This window comes from Hippocampus zosterae, chromosome 3 (assembly GCF_025434085.1).
Source record: "Hippocampus zosterae strain Florida chromosome 3, ASM2543408v3, whole genome shotgun sequence".
In the NCBI taxonomy this organism is placed as follows: Eukaryota; Metazoa; Chordata; class Actinopteri; order Syngnathiformes; family Syngnathidae; genus Hippocampus; species Hippocampus zosterae.
Genome location: NC_067453.1, coordinates 5,308,982 through 5,330,300, shown reverse-complemented (window position 1 = coordinate 5,330,300; position 21,319 = coordinate 5,308,982). Strand labels below are relative to the sequence as shown.

The 21,319-nt window shown below is 42.7% G+C and overlaps 2 protein-coding genes across 6 annotated transcripts in view; one reads left to right on the top strand and one right to left on the bottom strand.

The window, feature by feature from the left end:
- Positions 1-21,319, bottom strand: part of LOC127597715 (uncharacterized) — a 166,450-nt gene that overhangs the window by 30,603 nt on the left and 114,528 nt on the right. The window lies entirely within an intron of this gene.
- Positions 1-21,319, top strand: part of ndrg4 (NDRG family member 4) — a 70,018-nt gene that overhangs the window by 35,055 nt on the left and 13,644 nt on the right. For 3 of the 5 annotated variants that reach the window (XM_052060934.1, XM_052060935.1, XM_052060933.1), the window contains exons 5-13: positions 13,006-13,111; positions 16,717-16,837; positions 17,017-17,079; positions 17,691-17,751; positions 17,840-17,926; positions 18,049-18,105; positions 18,186-18,289; positions 18,506-18,562; positions 18,892-18,943. In XM_052060934.1, the coding sequence (XP_051916894.1) occupies positions 13,006-13,111; positions 16,717-16,837; positions 17,017-17,079; positions 17,691-17,751; positions 17,840-17,926; positions 18,049-18,105; positions 18,186-18,289; positions 18,506-18,562; positions 18,892-18,943 (708 nt within the window). Of the gene's footprint in view, positions 1-11,375; positions 11,618-13,005; positions 13,112-16,716; positions 16,838-17,016; positions 17,080-17,690; positions 17,752-17,839; positions 17,927-18,048; positions 18,106-18,185; positions 18,290-18,505; positions 18,563-18,891; positions 18,944-21,319 lie in introns of those variants that run through there. The other 2 variants (XM_052060936.1, XM_052060937.1) reach the window with 2 other exon arrangements.

Here is a 21,319-nt window from a genome sequence, read left to right as displayed (position 1 = left end):
ACCTCGTCGTGTTTTCGCGTGTAGTCTCGGTACCAAGTTTGTGTGTAGGTACGATTTTGTTTTGATGATCTGGCTTTTCTTGTGTGTACAAAGTGTTACATTGTTTTTCGTTCGTAGTTTGTGGGCTTTACTTTCCTTTTCTTGCTCTTTTGTGCAAGCACCTTTTGTTAGTCGTTTTTGATTTACCTCCTGGTCCTCATTGTGGACCAGCACTTTATGTTCTCGCTTATTTTCAGTTCGGTTTGGACATTAAATTGTCTTACTTCGGAGACCTTGTTTTTGTCTACGTTTTTTGGATCCCCCTCCCTAACTCGGTTTACCCGAGTTCGTAACATTTAGAGGCTGAAAAAAAGGTTATAATAATGACTCAATATTGGTGGGGTGTTGAAAAATATTTGTTGGTACCAGTAGTAATATTTGACAATATTTTATATATTTTATTATTGTATTAGTCTCAATGTTTTTAAATATGTATTCAATATTTATTATTTGTACTGCAGTGTATTGTTTTTAACTGAACCACAAACAAGTTGAAGTGTCAAAGAAGAAGCAATTACCCTGGCCACTGCAGCAATATTATATCAATACAAAGAGAGGAAACAGGTGCGAAATAGAGGACAGTGAATGTTTTCGAGACTGTTGACTCCATTCAGTGACTGTCCTTGTGCAGTCGCTTGACAGGACTCACCACACTTTGACTTTTAGCCATATATGAAATTATGAACATGTTTAACCCTCTGATACACCCTGTAACCTGATAACATGGCACCTGGCTAGCTTTGTAGATTTTTCTCTCCCATCTTTAGGCTCAGGGTTGGCATCGACCCTCAAAAATCGAGTGGAAGCGGGACAAAAATGTTTCCACTTGTTCAAATTGAAAAATGTCGGTTCCTAGTTTTGATGCCTCGCCTGCTGACCCATTAAAAACAACAACAAAAATCGAATCTGAGACGCGATATCCCCATGGACCCTCCTCTTCAGCTCCTCTGAATAGATCAGTGGTTCTTAATCTGGGGTTTGGTCGAACCCCAGGGACTGTCGTGATAGTATGTCGTGTGATTTATTGCATTTTTAAAATGTCTTAACACATTCTATGCAAGCAAAAAAAAGGAAGTGGTCAGACCAATATGTAAAACATGGATTTACTTACATCAACGAACATGATGGCATTCAGCATCCTATCTGTCTGATTAGTCATGCCAAGTTTTGAACAGCTCTCGTCTCGCACCGGCAAAACTGAAGGAACACTTCTTGAAGCATATGAACCGATTGTTTTCAGTACCTCTAACAAGTTTAAGAACCACTGGAATAGACCTTACCAGGGAGGCTAAGGAGTGTGATTCCTCTGTTGTTTGAACACACACAGTTCACTTTCTTAAAAAGAGGGAACACCACCATGGTTGTTAAAATCCAAAGGCACTGTCCCCAATGTCCATGAGATGTTGCAGAGGTGTGTGAACCCGGACAACCCAACATCATCCAGAGCTTTGAGGAACTTCAAACAGACTCATCCACCCACAAAGGTTTTTGCCACTGAATAGCTTTTTAAGCACCTTGGTGACTTCAACCCCAGAGATTGGGGAGCCCACCTAAGTCTCCAGACACTGTTTCCTCTAAGGGAGGCATGTTGGTGTAAATCAGTGGTTCTCAATTATTTTCTGTCATGCCCCCCCTCAGAAGAGGATAACACATCTCACCCCCCCCCCTGCCCCCCGCACGACTATAAATAGTATAATTTGTCTTTAAAGTTGTAAAAGTACACCTTTGCATAACACTGTATCCTTATTAACGTATAAGAGAATAAAAAAGAGAAATACGAACCAACATAAAACAAAGAATCGCTTTAGTAACTGGAACAGAAAAGATTTAAAGTGCATCTGAAATTCAAAAATTACGCTACATTTGTTAAACAAGGAAGCCTTCACTACAAGCATCTAAGTAAGGTTCACCTGGTTACATTCTTCCCTGCTACAAGTCAACGTCCTCGGTGACTTATCATTCGATTACCTCTCTGGAGAAGGTCGAAGTGTAGCGGACCAACCCTGCTAAAATCTGAGAGAATACATCCGGACTTAATGAAATGGCGTTGCATGCTGACACGGGGAGATTGAACGGATTCTTGTGTTTTCCTGCAGTTTTCCTCTGACTCTTGCGTAGGGCAGAACTGGGTACACCTACACTAACAGTCACTTTTCTTTTTCCCCTCGGCGCAGGCCCAGGTCTTGGGCTCTCCTCGGCCATGCTAACATCTGACGTGGCATCAAGGTTTTGACGCGAGTCCGTTTCCAAATTTTCCTCCTCCTCAGAACCAGTGTCAGAAACATTATCATTATCATCTGGCTCTTGGGAAACTTCCTCTTTCGCAAGTGGTTCATTAAATTCTTCAACCAATACGAACTCGATATCATCCGCCTCGTCTCTTGATGGTGGAGCTGGAATAGGTTGTTTTTCAGGCGCTTGGCGAAAACCTCTCTTTTCGGGCGCTGGTCCCACACATGGGACATGACATCCCTCTTTGTCAGTCCTCCATCCAGGGTCTCTACTGTGTAGGTGGTTCCTTGTACATCCACAATCTTGTACATGGTCGAGGCCCATGCATCCTGTATCTTATTTCTTCCGAGAGGCCTGAAACGTAGGTACACGAGTTCACTCACATTAACAGGTGCACAGTAGACTTTCTCCTGTTGCTGGGCCATTCTCTCAGCCGCTTTGCTCTCAGTCATCTCTCTTGCCCAGGCATGTGCATCTCTGAGTCGTTCCTGGTGTATGGCAAGCCAGTCGACTGTATCATCTTTGACTTGTTGCTCTTGGCCCAGTAAGGCATCCACTGGAAGGTGAGGATGGACGCCAAACAACAAGTAATGGGGTGAATGTCCCGTTGTTGAGTGTGGAGTCACATTGTATGCATAGACTAATTAGGACAGGTGTTCCGGCCAACTGCGTTTCTTTTCAGGGGGAAGCGTGCGCAGAAGATCGTGTTGGGTTCGGTTGAACCTTTCACACTGTGGGTTGCCTTGGGGGTGATAGGGTGTGGTTTGGGTCTTCTTAACTCCATTGAGCTTGCACAACTCAAACACGACAGCACTTTCAAAATTCTGGCCTTGGTCTGAGTGCAGGCGTTCTGGCACACCATACTTGAAAAACAGCAATTGCCTGACTGAACTTCGTGAATACATCCGTTATCACGAGAACACTTTCACGCCCATCTATTGCACGTCCCAGTGTCGTGAAATCCACAGCAACGACCTCAAGTGGCCGAGTCGCCAAAAATGGAGTTTGGGGGGCCCAAATCTTTGGTTGTGGCATTTTGGTCAAAACACATCTCTGGCACTTCTTTATCCACTGCTCAACTTCTTCATGCATGCCTCCCCAGAAACACCTTTGCCGCAGCAGACCTAATGTTCGCTCTATACCCTGACATCCCATCTGGTCATGGACGCTTCTGAGAACTTTATCTTTGAGACAGGCAGGTAGTAACAACTGGTAGCATTCTCCCAGGTGAACATCGTTAATCACTCGGTACAAGAGTCCATCTCTCTCTCTGAGACGGGGCCACTGTTTTAGCAGAGCGCGCACTGGCTTTGAAAGGCCCCTTCTTTCTTGATAAGATGGTTTTCTCCAAAAGTCTCGCACCACTTTGAGAGTCGGGTCGGCAGCCTGAAATCCTTGAAGTACCTCCTTGGAATATCCCGGCAGTGTGGGGGTATTATCTTGAACAGTTTCATCATTTACTGTCTCATTGGCCTCTGACGCTTGCAGCTGTCTGATCATATGGGTCTCGACTCCTGCCAAAACCAACTCTGGTTCTAAACCGTCCCTGTCCTCAGGGAGCTACAAATTGCTACACTACCATCAAACTCTGCATCTTGACTGGTCGGTTCTGGCACATCATTCACCGGTCGATGAGAAAGGGCATCAGCTACAGTATTACATCTGCCAGGACGATACTTTACATCAAAATCAAATATTGCTAACTGAGCCACCCTGTGCTGTTGAGTTGCTCCTAAGTCAGCAGTCTGAAGGTGACATAGAGGGTTATTATCTGTGAGGACTGTAAACTTGGACCCGAGCAGATAACTCCTAAACGTTTCAGTCACTGCCTCCTTTAGTGCTAGGAGTTCAAGCTTCATGCTGCTATAGTTCTGATCATTCTTCTCAGCACCCCTAAGTCTATCACTTGCAAAAGCTATCACCTTCTTCTGACCCGCTTGTTTTTGATAAAGGACTGCACCCAAACCTAAATTGCTGGCATCTGTCTCGAGTATGAAAGGTGAGGTGAAGTCTGCGTAACCTAGTGTGGGTACACTTGTGAGCCGTTTTTTTAACACTTGAAAAGCCAAGCGGACACCAACTGGCTAGCCCTGGCCCGACTATTTTCTGCTGCACAGGTGCTAACAACGTCATGAAGTGGTCCGGCGATCTTAGAGAAGCCTTCCACAAATCTCCTATAATAGCTACAAAACCCTAAGAAAGACCTGAGTTCCTTTACTGTAGTAGGAATAGGCCACTGTTTCACTGCACTTATTTTATCTGGGTCTGTTTTTAAGCCTTCCGCAGACACCTGGTGGCCCAGAAACTTCACTTCCGTTTTTCGGAAGTGACATTTATCAATCTTTACCTTAAGGCCTCTGTCCCTCAATCACTTCAGAACTGTCTCTAGTCTCACGAGATGGTCATGGAAGGTTGGTGAGAAGACCAGTAGGTCATCCAAATAGACCAGTACGATCTGAAACGCCAAGTCACTCATTGTAGTCTGCATTAGTCTCTGAAAAGTGGCGGGCGCATTACACAACCCAAAAGGCATTCTAAGGTACTCATAAAGACCAAAAGGTGTGGTAAAAGCCGTTTTGTGTTTATCCTTCTCATGTACTGCCACCTGATGGTACCCACTGGCGAGATCAAGTGTGGAAAAGAACTTGGCGCCACTTAAAGCATCCAGGCTTTCATCGATACGGGGGAGTGGAAAAGCATCCCGCCTCGTTTTCGAGTTGAGCCTCCTATAATCAACGCAAAGTTTCAAACTGCCATCTGATTTTCGGACCAAGACGACTGGTGAAGCACTTGAACTCTCTTGAATAACACCTTTCCTCAACAACTCTGATATATGTTCTTGACTTCCTGATACTGATTAGGTGGGATGCGACGGTATGCTTGGTTTACTGGGATTTCATCAACCACGGGGATTTCGTGTTTAACCCTGTCAGTAAATCCCAAGTCCTCGTCTTGTAGAGCAAAGACAACCGCATACTTTGTCAGGAGCCCCCTAAACTCTGCCTGTTGGATCGTTGTACCACCTATGTCCAACCGATCTAGTAAGCTCTGTACGTCACAGTTTGACTTTGGAACACTTTTCTGACTAATTGTGACTTCCTCGTAGTTGGCCGAAATCTGTCAAAAATTTACTTCTAAGGGATCGCCTTCCCTACACTGACACTGACTTAGAATACCTAGCCGTGTTCTTGGAGCTAACCAGATGTCCTCTGGAGACAAGTTGATGACTTGGACTGGGAAAACATTGCTGTGGGAAGGGACTACTGTTGGTACCACAATCAATCCTCCTGGTAATTGGCTATTTCCAGGTTCAAGCAGCATGCTTACAGCATCATTGGACGACCTCTTTAGGCCCCGTGCGTAGACTGTTGCGACGGAAAAAGACGGTACTCTAACTTTGCTTGTTCCTATGACACGAGCAGCTGAAACCTTCCTACCAACTCTGTTTCTTGCATGCGCTGAAAGGCCTCTTTCCAGGCAAAATCCAATTCACCACCTAAAGTGGTGTCGAACTGTGCCAATGCCAATTGTTGACATCGCTTGGCAATGTTCATTCCAATAATTCCCTGAAGAGATTTGCCAGCCTCCTCTGTGCTATCTTGGATAACTAGGAATCCACACTCAGGGATCCTGACTCCCATTGCCTGCACGTCCAACTCAACATAACCTAAATAGGGTAGAGGCAAGTTATTTGCTGCGGTTAGTTTAAGCCATTTAGCAGTACAGTGCATATCTTCATCTCCTCCATTAAGACAGTTTCTGAAAAAACTTTCTGTGAGGGTGCTTACATTGCTTCCAGAGTCAAGTATGCATGGCAAGGGGACTCCACCAATCTGTATGTCTACTTCAGGGCACTTACCTATAGCCCTCTCTATAAAATGTTCTCTCGTCAACAAACTACCTGAAACTTCACTCCGACCCCTCACTGCCCGGCTCACAACAGTGGAGGATTCCCGTTTCCCTGGGCATAGTTGATATTGATATGAGGGTTTGCGTGTCAACGGGCATTGCCTCGCAATATGTCCAACACCTTCACATCGCAGACAAATTGGTTGGCCGTCACTCGTATATTTGGGTTGAACCTTAGGTCTGCTACTGGTCATGGTGAGTCCACTGACGGCATTTGTCAATTCACTAATAGCCTTTCCCTGTTGGGCAATTATTTTAACTACTTCCTGCAGGGTCACGGATAAGTCAGTTTGGACTTCAGTGGTCGTGTCTCTCTTCTCTAATGTCCTATCCTGGTGGTCACTAACCAGGTTTCTGTTCTTTGCAACACTAGTGTGAGGTGGTTGGTCTTCAAGGGCCCACATCATTGCCTCCTTTCTCACATCGAATAGACTACTTTCCGGTCTCTCTCTGAGCAGCCTACGCAGTTCACGCCTCAAGGTGGAGTCTCGCACTCCCTCCACGAACTGGTCTCTAAGAGCGATCTGAGCATCAGATACCACATGAGGCGACTGTTGGAGGGCTGAATTGAGTAGTTGGGAGAGAGGATGTGAAAATTCACGCAATTCTTCTCCATCAAGTTGTCTGCGAGCATAAAAAGCGTGTAGGAGTTGCGGTACCGTACGTTTTTCTCGAAAGGCTTCACGCAAACAAGAAAACACATCACTGGGCGCCTTAGGTTGCCCTTGCATGCACAGTTTAACCTCCTCTAGGGCTGAACCTTTTAACAGTGAAAGAATGAAGTCTACTTTGTCGTCCTCCTGGAGACCTCTCGTTCTTATTGCCCGTTCAACTTCCTCTATAAACTCATCAACAGTGTCAACATCTTTCCCAATCTCACCAGAAAAAGGTACAATATGTTTTTCTCTTGGGATGTAAACAATTGATCTGGGCTGAACATTTCCCAAATTTGCAAGGCTTGACATGATAGCTTCGTGTTTTCGACTGAGTTCGCTAATTTGCGACTGTAACGCGGTCACGCAGTTACCTTCCTCACCCAAATGTAAGGAACTTGGATCATCATCGCTGTAGGTTCCTGCCAGGATGCCAGCTGCTTGCGCGTCGTCCTCTGACATTTTCAGGTCTCCGTTGCAATGTATTTAACACAGCAAAGCGCAACAGTCACAAAAAGTCAATCCGTTTCGCTTCTGGCAGCTTTGAAGACTCCCTCGCGTCCAGTGATGCGTGTCGATGCGAGGCTCTTCTACATTCAGCCACATGAACCACCGGCAGTACACGAAGGCCTTACTCCATCGACACTCCACACTATGGCGTCAGGACTGCTTCACTTCTCACCACTACTGTTGTCTATTATACTTCAACTCACACTATCCACTACAATCTCAGAACTTAATAGGGAATCCCACTTCTGACACCAAAATTGTGTAGCCGGGTCGTTGGAAAGACTGGACTGGACACAAAATAATTTTTAGGTGGGCATTATTCCCGACTGAACAATGAAAAATTGTTCAGCATTAAGATGAAAGACTGAGATGTTAACTGAATTTTAAAAGAGGTCGAAAAGGGATCTAAGAGATCAAAGAAAATCATTTAACAGAGTACAGACAATTACGCCACAATAGACAACAGCAGTGGCTTGCTTAATAGGAAAACAGAAATAAAAATACATTATTTACAAGCCACAATACTTCTTAGTGCAGAACAAATAATCATTACAACCCAATGTTTTGAGATGCAGCCACACTTACTCGATATGTTCCGGTGTGTTGGGTGTGTACAAAGCACGTGGTCAAACACAAATGATCTCCCCTCTAAAGAACAGATAACACAGTTCATATAATTTACAGTAAAAAAAAAAAACATATTTACATCTTATAACATTGCGAACACTTACGCTGTACAGCTGTTCACACGACTCACTAGTGGTAGATTTCAAACTCCAACCCAAACCACTCCAGAATTAATTATTATTAATTATAAATTAATCATCTGTCCAAAATTAACACCTAACATGCGTCATGGTAAACTAGTTACCAATTACCTGAATATCGCCAGGGTTACGAGGACGATCATGGGTGTATCAAGTTGGGACAAGCAGTGGCACAGTTCAGCGACTATCCTCCTTTACGTGCATGTCACCCTTTCTGGTCTGATTCTCACACGCTGCATATGTTCCCGCGTGTTTTGATCTAGTGTGGCTCTTAAAGTGACAGTGCTACATTTGTTAAACAAGGAAGCCTTCACTACAAGCATCTAAGTAAGGTTCACCTGGTTACATAACTATAAATATTTTTTAACCGACCATGTCAAACCATACGATACTGAAAAATAAAATTACATACAATCAAAAACTACTAATGCATTCAAACTAATCACCAACATTATCTAAAAAAAAAAAACTTTAACCAGCAAAACAAAAATATATAAAATGATGTGTGCTTTTTTTTTTTTTTAAATCAAAGATGATGTCTGGATTAATGGCTACAATGAGCACGTTTTGCAATGCACAGCTTTTCGAAGTGAGGTTTGAAGCTAGACACAGCAACTCTCGGCTCCTGCTCAATGTGTAGCCGGGATTTAGCTTCATGCTGTTAGACACATTAAACTCACTGATTTTTCCTCGTCTGCCACTGTTGACACAGTCAGTGAAGCCAAGTGCTATATACGCCACGTCTTATTTCCTCCCTAAGAATGCTCCCTGCGCAAACTGCCAATGAGAGCTCTACTGTCCCCTAACGTAGTGGAGGTGCAACTGCATGTTATTTTAGGACAGTAAAAAATATACAATAATGTTCCCCGAGGTCAAACGCGCCCTCCTTGACGGAGCCTCGCCCCCCCCCCCCCCACCCCCACTATTTGAGAAACACTGGTGTAAATAAAGAGGTCTTAGAACTATTCTGCCCACTGTGCACAGTGCTCATTGTGCCCTGCCTCACGCTCCTGAGACGCTGGACGGTGGACCAGAATTTCCTCGAAGCCGTCCGGAAGTCGCTTTACATGGTCTCGTCCAACTGTTCCCATCCCAGAGTTTTCTCCTCTTGCAACGTATTTAAACACTTTGCAATTTTTCAGACCTTCACAGTTTTTCCTTTTGCTCCAAAGAAAAAATGTTTAAGACCATAAAAATGTTGGTGGACATATTTGCGACCTTCATCAAACCCAGATGAAAAAACAACAACCATTTTGGCTATGCGCGCACAAACGGACGAATCTGGAACTGAATGGGATCCCACAAACGCAGATCAGGATACGATCATTTACAAAAAATGGTTTATAGGAGAACAAGGACACGAGACCGACAAAGTACAACGTAAAACGTTGGTAACAAGGATCCAGGATAATAATGAGACAAACGCGCCAAACGCGCTAGCAAAAGCAAGGAAAATAACAAGGCAAATTCTCCTGTCACCAAAAGGACAAAAGGAAAAAGCCAAATTCATGAAAAACAACACTATGAAAACAGGCACATACAAAAATGAGGGGAAAAAAACAGAGTAAATACTACACAACAGTATGCGATAGAATAAGCACTTGGTCCAAAAGTTGTGAGAAAGGTGAATTATACGACAACGATTATGGCTTGTCAGTCCTTTTAAGCAGCAGAGAGCTGATGGCACGATGAGAAATAGGTGCAAATCTGGAGATGCCCTCCGATGCCACCTGCTGGAGCCAAACGAAACAGAACCATGACACAAATCTTTGCTGCTCAGTGAGATACAGCCTGTATATTTATTTGCCTACAGTACATACACATTTATTTCACTTTTTTAAAAAAGAAAATGGGGATCTGTAACTCAAAAACCTGCCAAAATAGAGAAAAAAATGAGAACAGTTTGGATTCTGCACCCAAAAAATTGTTAAAAACGGCGCTCCGATCTAACTCAACAAAAATTGTGTTCCGCAATATAATTGATTACTTGTTGATTGATCGATTTTATTTTTACACCTCCAATTTCAATCTCAGTGTTTTCTTCACATTTTTATGACTTAATAATAGAGAAAAGCAAAGCAAGTAGAGGTTTTAGCTGTCCTATTCTCATTTCTTTCAAATACTGTAGTGTCCAACATACATTATGATCAAAGGATGTATTTTAGTGGTTAACTTATTTTATGCTGTTTCTCTACTGGGGTGGACTTGAATTGATTGTTAAAGAATTTTGAGGGGCCAAGAAAATAAAATATATTGTCAGAGGGCATGTGGTGCGACGCCTCACGTTTGTCACGTTTCATATTTGTCAGCAGGGGGGCAGGCTTCCTGCTTGCCGCCTGCACACCTGCTACCCATTTGTGATGATTACACAGGCTTTATTTGGGCGCTCTGGCAGTCAACTCACTGCCGGAGTATTCCACGCCATGCCATTACTCTCGCCGAGTCCTTCTCGAGTAAATTATTGCCTTAAAGTCGAGTCTTATCCTCTCGTGTGAAGTTCTGTAGTTGCCTAATCATTCTCCTTGCTATTTTTTCCGCAAGCGTTTTCTGTTGCCTCCTTATTCATTCCTGGTCCTTATTTTGACCAGCGTCTTCTGTTGTTTCGCCTAGACGGGTATTTTGTGTTTATATTAAATCTCATTTTGTCTGACAAACATTTTTTCTGTGTCTGCTATTTCGGGGATCCACTTCCATTTATTGTTGTGCACGAAGCGATCATTCTGTCGCTTCGGGTGCAACGTTATTGCGGTTCATCCTTCGCAGATTTTTTTATCTAGTGTAATTTTTCAAAACAAAAATGGAACCCCACTTTTTCCTTCTTCCGCATCCTTGTCTCAACAAACACCCTCCCCTCACTACACTCAACCTGGTTGGTTGGGTAATACTAACATTATTTGTTTATTACATGCAATTTTGTTTTAAAATCAACATTAGGATGTTCTTTGCTATCTGGCTTATCTAGTGAATCCACTGATTGTTCCAAGAATGAATTTCTATTTTGCGCTTCAGTTGATTTGTCTGGATGTGACATCGATGTGTACTCTTTCATTATAACTCCCATGTAGCCTTGTGGAGCGATGCTGAACCCAAAGCTGGCACGTAGCCTTGAAGCTGATATGTGGCCGTGATGCTTATGAGGGAGGATGCGTAAAAGACTGCCAGTACATTGTATCCAATTGTATGATGGAGATGCAGAGTTCTGGCCAATCCTCGCATGTGTGCAGCCCCCCCGCCCCCCCATGTTATTGTTGCCGACAGTGTGTGAGAGCGATGAGAGCCGAGGGGGAGGGCATCGGCTTTAAAGTCTGGGTGCGGGTTGCTTCCAAGCAGACAAAGACACTGCAGCAGTGCGCAGCATATATCGTCCGCCGTCTTCGTTCTCCAGCAGGTGCTGACCAGAATCTAGTCCCTTAAAACAGGAGAGGCCTGGCTGTCTGCATCTTCCTCCTTTTGTTTCGCCACTGAGAGAACATTTACTGTGGAATCATGCCTGAATGCTGGGACGGGGTGAGTGGACTGGATTCAGGCTACGTTGTATGCTGTGGCGAGTGATGCGGTATGAGTGATGAAGGTTGTGGTATGCTGCATCGGTGAGCGGTTTGTGATTGGAATTTATCGCCGTGGATAAATTGGATTTGATGAAAATAAAAATAATATAATAATATGTTTTTTTGTTGTGAAATATGTACACGGAAGGAGTGGTTGCAAAATAAATAAGAACATGTCAAAACTACAGTGGCATTTTCAGGCTGCTACAGTGTATGTGCAGTGTAATGCTGCTTGACACTTTGTTTTCATGCCGAGCTGAAACTGCAGTGTCAGAGCAAATCATGGGTCATTCTGTTCATTTGGCCCACTGACACACTTAAGTATGCCACCACAGGTGATTTTTTCCTCTGCGGATAAATGCGTGTACATGTAGTTGCGCATGGGCATACGTGCCTGTTGAAAGAAAGCATAGAGCCTCTTTGTAGCCATTTTGTTAACCTTGAAATGAACAAACACGTGTGCAAAAATTGATCATATTTCAGTGTTTTTGGTGGTGACATGTTGATGCATGAAAATTGATCACGTCAAAGGGTCCAGGCAACAATAATTTTCTTCTGTCATAAGAGCCATCTCTCATGATTCTCCCTTCTCGACATCTGAAGGTCATCACGTTAACACCTTCTTAAGACTCTGTTTGCCATTTGTAATCCAATCCTAAAAACAGTTTTCTAAAAAGTAAGTACCACAAATTCTCCATTGTGTTGATCCCGAATTAATAAGTTCATGTCCGAGTTCGGTCGTAGCGCATGGCGGTATGACTGCAACTCTAGCTGTGGCCAAGGGTGAGAAGGTCGGGGGGTTATGCAGCGTTGTTTATCATTCAGCTCGAATAATAGTGAGTCATTTGGACATTATGTAAATAACTTCATGATGCATGTGTGATCACGTTGAATTGAAATTGTGAGCATGCAGCATCTGAGATGCTATGTGGAGGTGTGTCGATCAACAAGAGGTGGTTGGAGAGATGTTTTCCAAATGGAGTGCGACATACTGATGGGAAGAGAGGAGACAAGGAGAATGAAGCCCTTGGCGCCGATCCGTCACCTGAGCTTTCGCCACAGTTCAAGACTGAAACTTGTCAACCTGTTCTTTCTTTGTGTGGTTATGTAAACATGTATCTTAACCTCCATTCATTTTTTGATGGCTCTGATCGACTGACAAAGTGTGGGTCAGGTCTATGAATGATTGCAGAACATGTGTTCTTTATGAAGTGCTCAAAGGCATCTTTATTACCCTGACCACAGAGACAGACTCGTTTTGGATCAACAATCAATTTATTATTTCTCCTTCTATTAATTCGACATGAGCGAATGTGTTTGTTTGAACAAGCGTCTTTTCCTCTACAGGAACATGATGTTGAGACCCCTTATGGGATGCTCCATGTGGTTATCCGTGGGGCGCCCAAAGGGAACAAGCCTGCTATCCTCACCTATCATGATGTGGGACTCAACCGTAAGTAGCGTGGATTTCTTCCTTGACAGTGTTTTTTTATTTATTTAATAAAGTTGTTTTTGTGCTCGCTTCTCATGATAATTGGCTACATCGACAGCTGCTTTCATTCACACACAAACGCATGCAAATGCACAAAGTGAGAAATTCAAATTGCCAGGATGACAGCTATGATAATGTGGAACACAAACAAGACAAGCAACACGTTTATTTTTAAAGGGGAAAACATGTTTTTTTTCTTTTCTGCAGAAACTCAATAATCTACATCTATTAAATATCTTTAATACATACGCGTTTGAAATTTGAATTTGTTTCAGTGTACATTGTAGGTATAGATTGTCGTCGTAGGCCAATTTCCATACTAGCTGAAAGTAATATTTTATTTGAAATTCTTTATGTGAACAAATGATTTGCATTCGATGTTGTTGTTCTCACGAAAAGCTAAACTGTGAGTTGAGATGTGGCCGTCCCGCTGTAAGTATAAATGTTCAAGGTCGCAGCAAGGTGTACACTTGAAAAGACGGCGACCTATAACGTGACAAAAGACAGCAAGCCAGATACAAAATATGATGAAAAGCAGGGTTGGTATCGACAAGAATAAAAATATCAAAGGGGACAAATGAACAAATGAGCGGGAAAAACAGTGATGGAAAGTAGGTCAGAAAACATCCATGTCCTGTGGAGGGAGGCGGTGCGGAGCCAGCAGCAATGCAGATGCTTTATCCAGAGAGGTTAGGGGGTTGAGAATCATGTGCTACAGTGGAAACGGCGCAGATCTGCCTCTTTGCTGTTTGTTCCAAAAGGTAATGGTAATCTTGGCATGAAAAGTAACCTCAAATGTACAAACATATCAAATTAGACCCCTGAATCAGTGGAGATTATAAAACATTGAAAAACAACACAGTTGACCGAAATACGTAGCAGAACAGATCAGATGATTGGCGTTCACAACCAGGCAATTTGAAAATACATTCATATTCATTTCCATCATAACAGAGTCGTGCCAGTAAATCGGTGAAATGGACATAAAAGGAAAACAAAACAGGACCTGAATTTAAAAAGGAGAACATTTCCATTGATTCAGGGAATAGAAATGAGGTTACAGACCACAACTGCAAAATAATCCAGAGATGCATTTGTGTGTGGTGACAGGACTGCAGAGAAAAGATGAGTAAAAGAGAGAGAGAGAGAGTAAAAAAACAGTGCTGAGGGAGAAAGTAGGTCATGGAGTCGGTGAAAGTGCAAACTGTAAATTGCTGATGGATAATTCAAAGAGAAAAAATTCTCACCTCTTGTATGTCCATATGCGGCTTAGATGTTCTCGGCTACAGCATTGAATGGGACCAAATGACATGTATTGTACCAGGAGTAAAAAAGAAAGACTCAGTGTGCCCGGAGCTTCCTCTATTTTCCATCGGTAACCCAGATGTCAGGCTAATTAAACCATTTAATTAACACTGCTCCGTTCAAGCCGAAGGATACGATGTTTCTGCATGGTTTCACCGAGTCTGACATGCATGCAGGCTCAAAGCAGGCCAACCAAAGGCATGGAGGGCTGACGTCTATTATGCAAACCATGTTCCACTGAAGTTGGGATGTTGTGTTTGACATCAATCAAAACAGAATGCAATGATTTGCAAGTCATGTTCAATCTATATTTGACTGGATACAATACAGAGGCAAGATATTTCATGTTGAACCAGCTAAATTTTATTGTGTTTCGCAAATAATCGTTAATTTAGTATTTTTTGGCTGCAACACGTTCCAAAAAAAAAAAAGCAGGGACAGCGTCATGTTTACCGCTGTGTTACATCACCTTTTCTTTGAACAACATTTGGTCACTGAGGACACAAATTGTTGAAGCTTCTAGGTGGAATTCTTTCCCATTCTTGCGTGATGCACAGTTTTAGTGCTTCAAAAGGCCGAGGTCTCCATTGTTGTATTTTACGCTTCATGAAACGCCACATTTTCAATGGGATACAGGTCTGGACTGCAGGCAGAGCAGGCTAGTACCCGCACAATTTTTCTACGAAGTCACACTGTTTTAACAATTTCAGAATGTGGTTTGGCATTGGCTTTCTGAAATAAGCAAGGGCGTCCATGCAAAATATGTTGCTTGGATGGCAGCAAATGTTTCTCCAAAACCTGTATGTAGCACCTACATGCAAAATGACGCGTTCACAGATGTGCAAGATACCCATGTCATCGGCACTAACACAGCCTCATACCATTACAGATGCTATCTTTTGAATTTTGTGTCCATAACAGTCTGGATGATTCTTTTCCTCTTTGGCCGGCAGGGCACGACGTCCACAATTTCCAACAAAAATTTGAAATGTGGATTCATTAGACCACAGAACACTTTTCGACTTTGTATCAGTCCATCTTAGATGAGCTTGGGCCGAGAGAAGCCGGCGGTGTTCCCGGGTGTTGTTGATAAATGGCTTTTGCATAGCCTAGTTTTTAAGTTAAACTTGCAGGTACAGCACCAAACCATATTTACGGACATAATTCTTTATTTTAAGTGTTCCTGAGCCCCTCACATATTGATGGTGGTTTTTGATGAGGTATCACCTGAGGTATTGAACGTTTCAGGCATTTAATGCTGGTTTCGGTCTTGCCGCTTCTGAAGAAATGCGGTGATTTCTTCAGATTCTCTGAACCTTGTTGAATATTGTCTTTCAATTATTAACGGACGCAGTTGTTCACAAAGAGGTGAACATTTGCCCATCTTTCCCTGTGAATGATTGAGCAATTCAGGTACCGGTAAGCTCCGTTTCGACCCGATTGTAGCACCTACTTGTTCCCAGTTAGCCTGTTCACCTGTGGGATGTTTCAAACAGGACTTTTTCAGTTTTTTTGCCACTTGTGCCAGCTTTTTGGAACCTTCTTCCAGGCGTAAAATTCAACGTTCATGATTATTTGCTCTAAATGACGTTTATCAATTTGAAGATTAAATACCTTGTCTTTGTTGTGTATTCAATTAAATATACGTCAAAGATGATTCGCAACTTATTGTATTTAATATTATTGTTAAAACCACTGTAACATTACACAGTTTGCATTAGCGCTGTACTTAAGCACAGAAAACAACTCCCACCCAAAAAATCTGATTGTTGTGTAACCAGCCTGCCACTAAATAAGCTTGACACTCACTCACATTGCTGATTTGAAAACTAGTTGAAATGGAAGTCAACTCACATTTTTTTGACAAGAATATGTTCTATGCAGTCACACTAGTCTCTAAAAACGGACTGATTCATATTGCATATGTGGAATATGAGTTGAATTAGCTTCGGAAAACAGGTGAGCCGCAAGTAGTCGTTGCCCTGAGCAACTGTGATGCCATTTTCAGCTGACAGAAATTCACAAAATGGAAACCCCCTGAGACAGTTAAAAAAAATGGGTGGCTTTTGCTACTTAAATCACATTCCACAAACAGTGTGAATCAGAATGCCGTGTTTAGCCTAGTGAAGGTGCATAAAACATATTACTGTCAAAAAAATATTTGGGTTGACTCTGAAGCAGGTCACAGAATCAAAATTGAAAAAGGGATCGCATTCCTCGGCTCATCAGACTGCAATCTGCTTTTTCTTTCCCTCCTGCAGACAAATTATGCTTCAATTCTTTCTTCAATAATGAGGACATGCAGGAGATCACCAAGCACTTTGTGGTTTGCCATGTCGACGCTCCGGGGCAGCAGATTGGAGCGTCACAGTTGCCACAAGGGTACATCAAAGCAGATTTGTACAAATATACGTATTGTACTTCATCCACTTTATTTAAGAAAAAAAACACTCCATTTGGATTTAGACTGCTGGTCTGATCGACGAGTGACTCATGCAACAATTTTAAAGCTTCGTCACTGACATGGGGCTGTGGTCTTTACATGTCCTCCGCTTCCGCAGGTACCAGTATCCCACTATGGACCAGTTGGCGAGCATGCTGTCCACTGTGGTGCAGCATTTTGGGTTGGTGCACTTAAACATTTCGTTCATACTGTACAACACCATGTTTTCGAGTCTTGCCGTTTACTGGGACATCGTGTCCTTGTTTTTCTGGCAAAGATAATCTACTCTATTTCTGTGCTGCGCTGCAGGAAATCTGTTCGTTAAAATGCCTTTGAGTTACACACTTGCACTCACCCACAGACAAACACGAGAGCCAGGATTACTTATTTGAAATTCACTCCCGTCTCCGGAATTGATCCAAAGCGTGAAGTAGTGTTTCACATGACTTATTTAAATGTGTCATATTTAAATCCATTCATGTAGATTTTGGAGATGCAAACAGACTTGTCTTGTAAACGGTGTCAGAAAGGGACACATGAGTACAAGTATCCAGTGTCGGCACGGGCAAGCTCGCCAAATGTCCCTCCACAACCCGCCTGCAGTATAGTCTCCTTGCAGGGATGCCAACTGTTACGGACAAATCTCAACATGAAAGTTGTCAGAATTTCATATAAATAAGGAAGTATACACAGTCATATACAGTATGCGAAAATTGTGTCGTCGAACGATGTATAACGACGATATTAAAAAGCTGACATCTATTGTGTCTTCAATCATTGACCTGCTTTTAGATTCAAGAGTATCGTTGGGATTGGAGTTGGAGCTGGATCGTACATCCTGGCCAAGTTTGCTGTGAGTCCAATTCAGTAATTGTCGTTACATTTGCGGTATTTCCTGAAAGAAGCCAGCCTGTGAACCCCCAAAATGTTTCTGTATTTAGCTCATCTTCCCTGACCGGGTGGAGGGCTTGGTTCTGCTCAACATTGACCCCAATGGCAAAGGATGGATTGACTGGGCTGCCACAAAGGTACTTGACAGAATGTTTCCTGTGACTGATTTTGATTTCGAAACTGTGACACACACAACATAGGGATGTTTCGCAGGATACTGTTCATACCATGCAATATGCAATCCATGTCCTTCCTCTAGCTGTCAGGACTGACGAGCACCCTGCCAGACACTGTCCTGCCACATCTTTTCAGTCAGGTATGTTGAGGAGTCCTTGTCGCGCAGCAGCCTTTTTCTCACGAGCCAGAAAGCCATTAAGCTTTTTTATTTGGATACAGGAGGAGCTGATGAACAACACAGAGCTGGTGCAGAGCTACCGGCAACAGATCAACAACACCATCAACCAGTTCAACCTGCAGCTTTTCTGGAACATGTACAACAGGTAGAATGCTGGTTCCATTATCGTTTCAAGACGTATGGATATGTTTATCCTGGACGATTGAGCATCTCCACAGACAGCATGTTCATCATTATTATAACTTGTGATCTTCAACCTTCACTCTGAAGTCTTTCTGCCCTAAGCCCAACCCACAGGTACTCTTCAGAGACAAAGCAACTGTCAAAGAGCATAAAATTCGACTATTCTTGTCTATTCTAGTCGGAGGGACTTGGAGATGAACCGCAGTGGGACTGTGCTGAATGCCAAAACCCTGAAGTAAGTCCAACACACCTGAATTTATTCTGGAATCAGTGGATGGAAATTTCATTTCCTTAATTCAGTCATAAAATAGTAGAAACGTCCGCGGCACGTCACGTTTACTAGATTTTTATGCAAAAATGATATTCAGAAAAATCAATGTGCACATTGGCGAAGTCAAATGCTTATAATATTCATTCATCCATTCATTTATTCTTCTGAGCCGCTTGATCCTCACTAGGGTCGCAGGGGGTGCTGGAGCCTATCCCAGCCGTCTTCGGGCAGCAGGCGGGGGACACCCTGAATTGGTCATAATTAATAATAATTAATTGATGGGTTTGTTTTAGGTGCCCGGTTATGTTGGTTGTGGGAGACAATGCCCCTGCTGAGGAAGGAGTGGTGAGTCCAATTTTTGTTCCCTCTCTACATTATTAAAAAAAAAATGCTTTTCCAATTGTCTCCTCGTCTAGCCCTCGTGAGGCATGACTCCTTTCTCAAGTAGAACTTTTGAGGAATCGTAACCGCAAACAATGCGGTAATTGTCTACATACCGGTAATTTAATTTAACAACAGCATTAACGTACATACTGTATCATGAAAATGAGCACCGTTTGAGCTCTGGCTGCACAAGTTACAAAAGCGCAAAAACTATATTATAAAATTAATCCCAAAATCTGACAAAACGAACAACACCACAGCACATCATCCATGCTAATATATTTTTGAATGAGCCACTGTTATTGTCCTGTGTTGTCCTGATGCATTGTTGTGAAATCATGAAAAAGTGATTTAGAGTTCTGAAGACAATTCAAGAAATGCCATCCTTGATTTTACATCTAATGGCGCTGAATCGATATCAGGGACCACCTGTTTCCCGCGCCCACCAGTCCCCATGAACCACACAAATAGCCTGCAGGCCTGTTCAACCCATCGCTCACCAGTGATCAAACATTGCGATTTCCTAGGAATGTTATCGAAGTGATCATTTGGACATGTAAACACCTGCGTAGATTTATTGAAATAAAGTGCTTATATTTATCAATTTCCTACCAAATCATTCTAGATAATGTTTGTGAGACATTATTAGCATGAACAATTGTCTTGACACAGAGGAAAATCATTAATTATGAACAAAGACAAATAAATTCAAGGTCATTAGATCAAACATGTTATTTCAAACATGCGTATCAAAGTGATTGCCTAATCAATAGCCAAGAAGTAGCTTTCAGTTTCAAAAAGGTTGGTGATATATTGTTGATAGAAAAGCAATATTAGCACCAGTTGCATCGTAGTTGTCTTTTCACGCTTTTGTTTTTCTAGATTCCTGCCAAGTCTTAAAAAGTTTGAAGAGCATTGAAGCATTGAAGAGTTTATGAATTTGGAATGACCTTACAAAGTCCTGCAAAAGTCTTGAATTTTGATGTGGGCTCTATCAACTTCTCCGTGTTCCATTTCTCTTCAGTAGTGTCGTTTGTCATTTCACGTAAATATTGTTGTCATGTTTCGGTTTGTGACCAACAGGTGGCCCTGTGGGGCTTTTCCCTGCAGCTGCACACCTGTTGGTCGTTAGGTAATTAGTGGCTTTAAAAGGACTCCCAGCCCGAGCACTCATGGTCGGGTCATTGTTTGCTCTTGGCTTCTGTCGTGTTTGTTTGTTTGTTTGTTTGTTTGTTTGTTTGTTTGTTTGTTTGTTTGTTGCTGTTTGCTTGTTGATTGCTGCTGTCATGTTTTTGTTCCTGTGTGTTTTTTGCCCCCGCCATGGTTTTGGTTTGCTCCTTTGGAATCTTTGTGTTTTCAGGACTTTGTTTGTTTAGGATTGAGTTTTCTGTGTTTTATCAATACACTTCTTCAAGTTCACCCTGCCCCTCCCTGCTGCTTGCTTTTTGGGGTCCACCACCACTGTGCAACGTGACAACTGGAGCCTAAATAAATGGGACAGAGGAGTGAATCATTGAGAATGCCACGCGGCACCGGTTGACAAATTGTGTCAAAATACAACGAAAGTTCACTGAAGAGCATGCGCTACAACCCTACCACACACAGACACAGGTTTTTTTTAAACATCTCCTAGCCACACATTTCATACTACAGATATGCGGGCATATAAAATTGACAAAACTAGTTTTTTTGTCGACAGCAAGTGTCAAACTGACCGACCCCCAGAAATGGATGAAAACGTACCGATATTGCTGCTTAATTCATATTTCACAAACACAATATGAATCGGAATGCTGTGTTTAGACTAGTCAGGGTGCACAGAACATATTGTGTAGAAAAACATTTAAGATGACTTCCTCTTTAAAAAGGGTTGGTCTAATATGGTTCACTATTTGTGTTCTGTGCAATGTTATTCATGTTCGGATGGAAATGCAGTTCATGACTTCATTTCCTACCCAAAGCAAAGCAGACATGTTCGACAGCCTGGATAAAACTCACCACAAGCATATACTTCCCTCTCGTGTCTGTTTGTCCATTTGCTTGAGTGGGTGTCTGTTGCCTTTGTAAGTGTGTGTGCGTGCGTGCGTGCATGCGTGCGTGCGTGCATGCATGCATGCATGTGTTCTGTTGGGGGCAGATGGTCTAGAAAAAGGTGCAAGTGCTGCGTAGATGTTTCTGCTCTATGCGGAAACTTAAATCAAACCTCTCGTATCAAAAGCAGGAGGAGTAAGAGTCAAGCGCGGGGTCGGGGGGGGGGGGGGGCGAATAAGGCTGGATGTTGCTTCAGCAACTGCAGAACAACGGTGACATAAAAACAGCAAAAGAGGCAAAATGTAA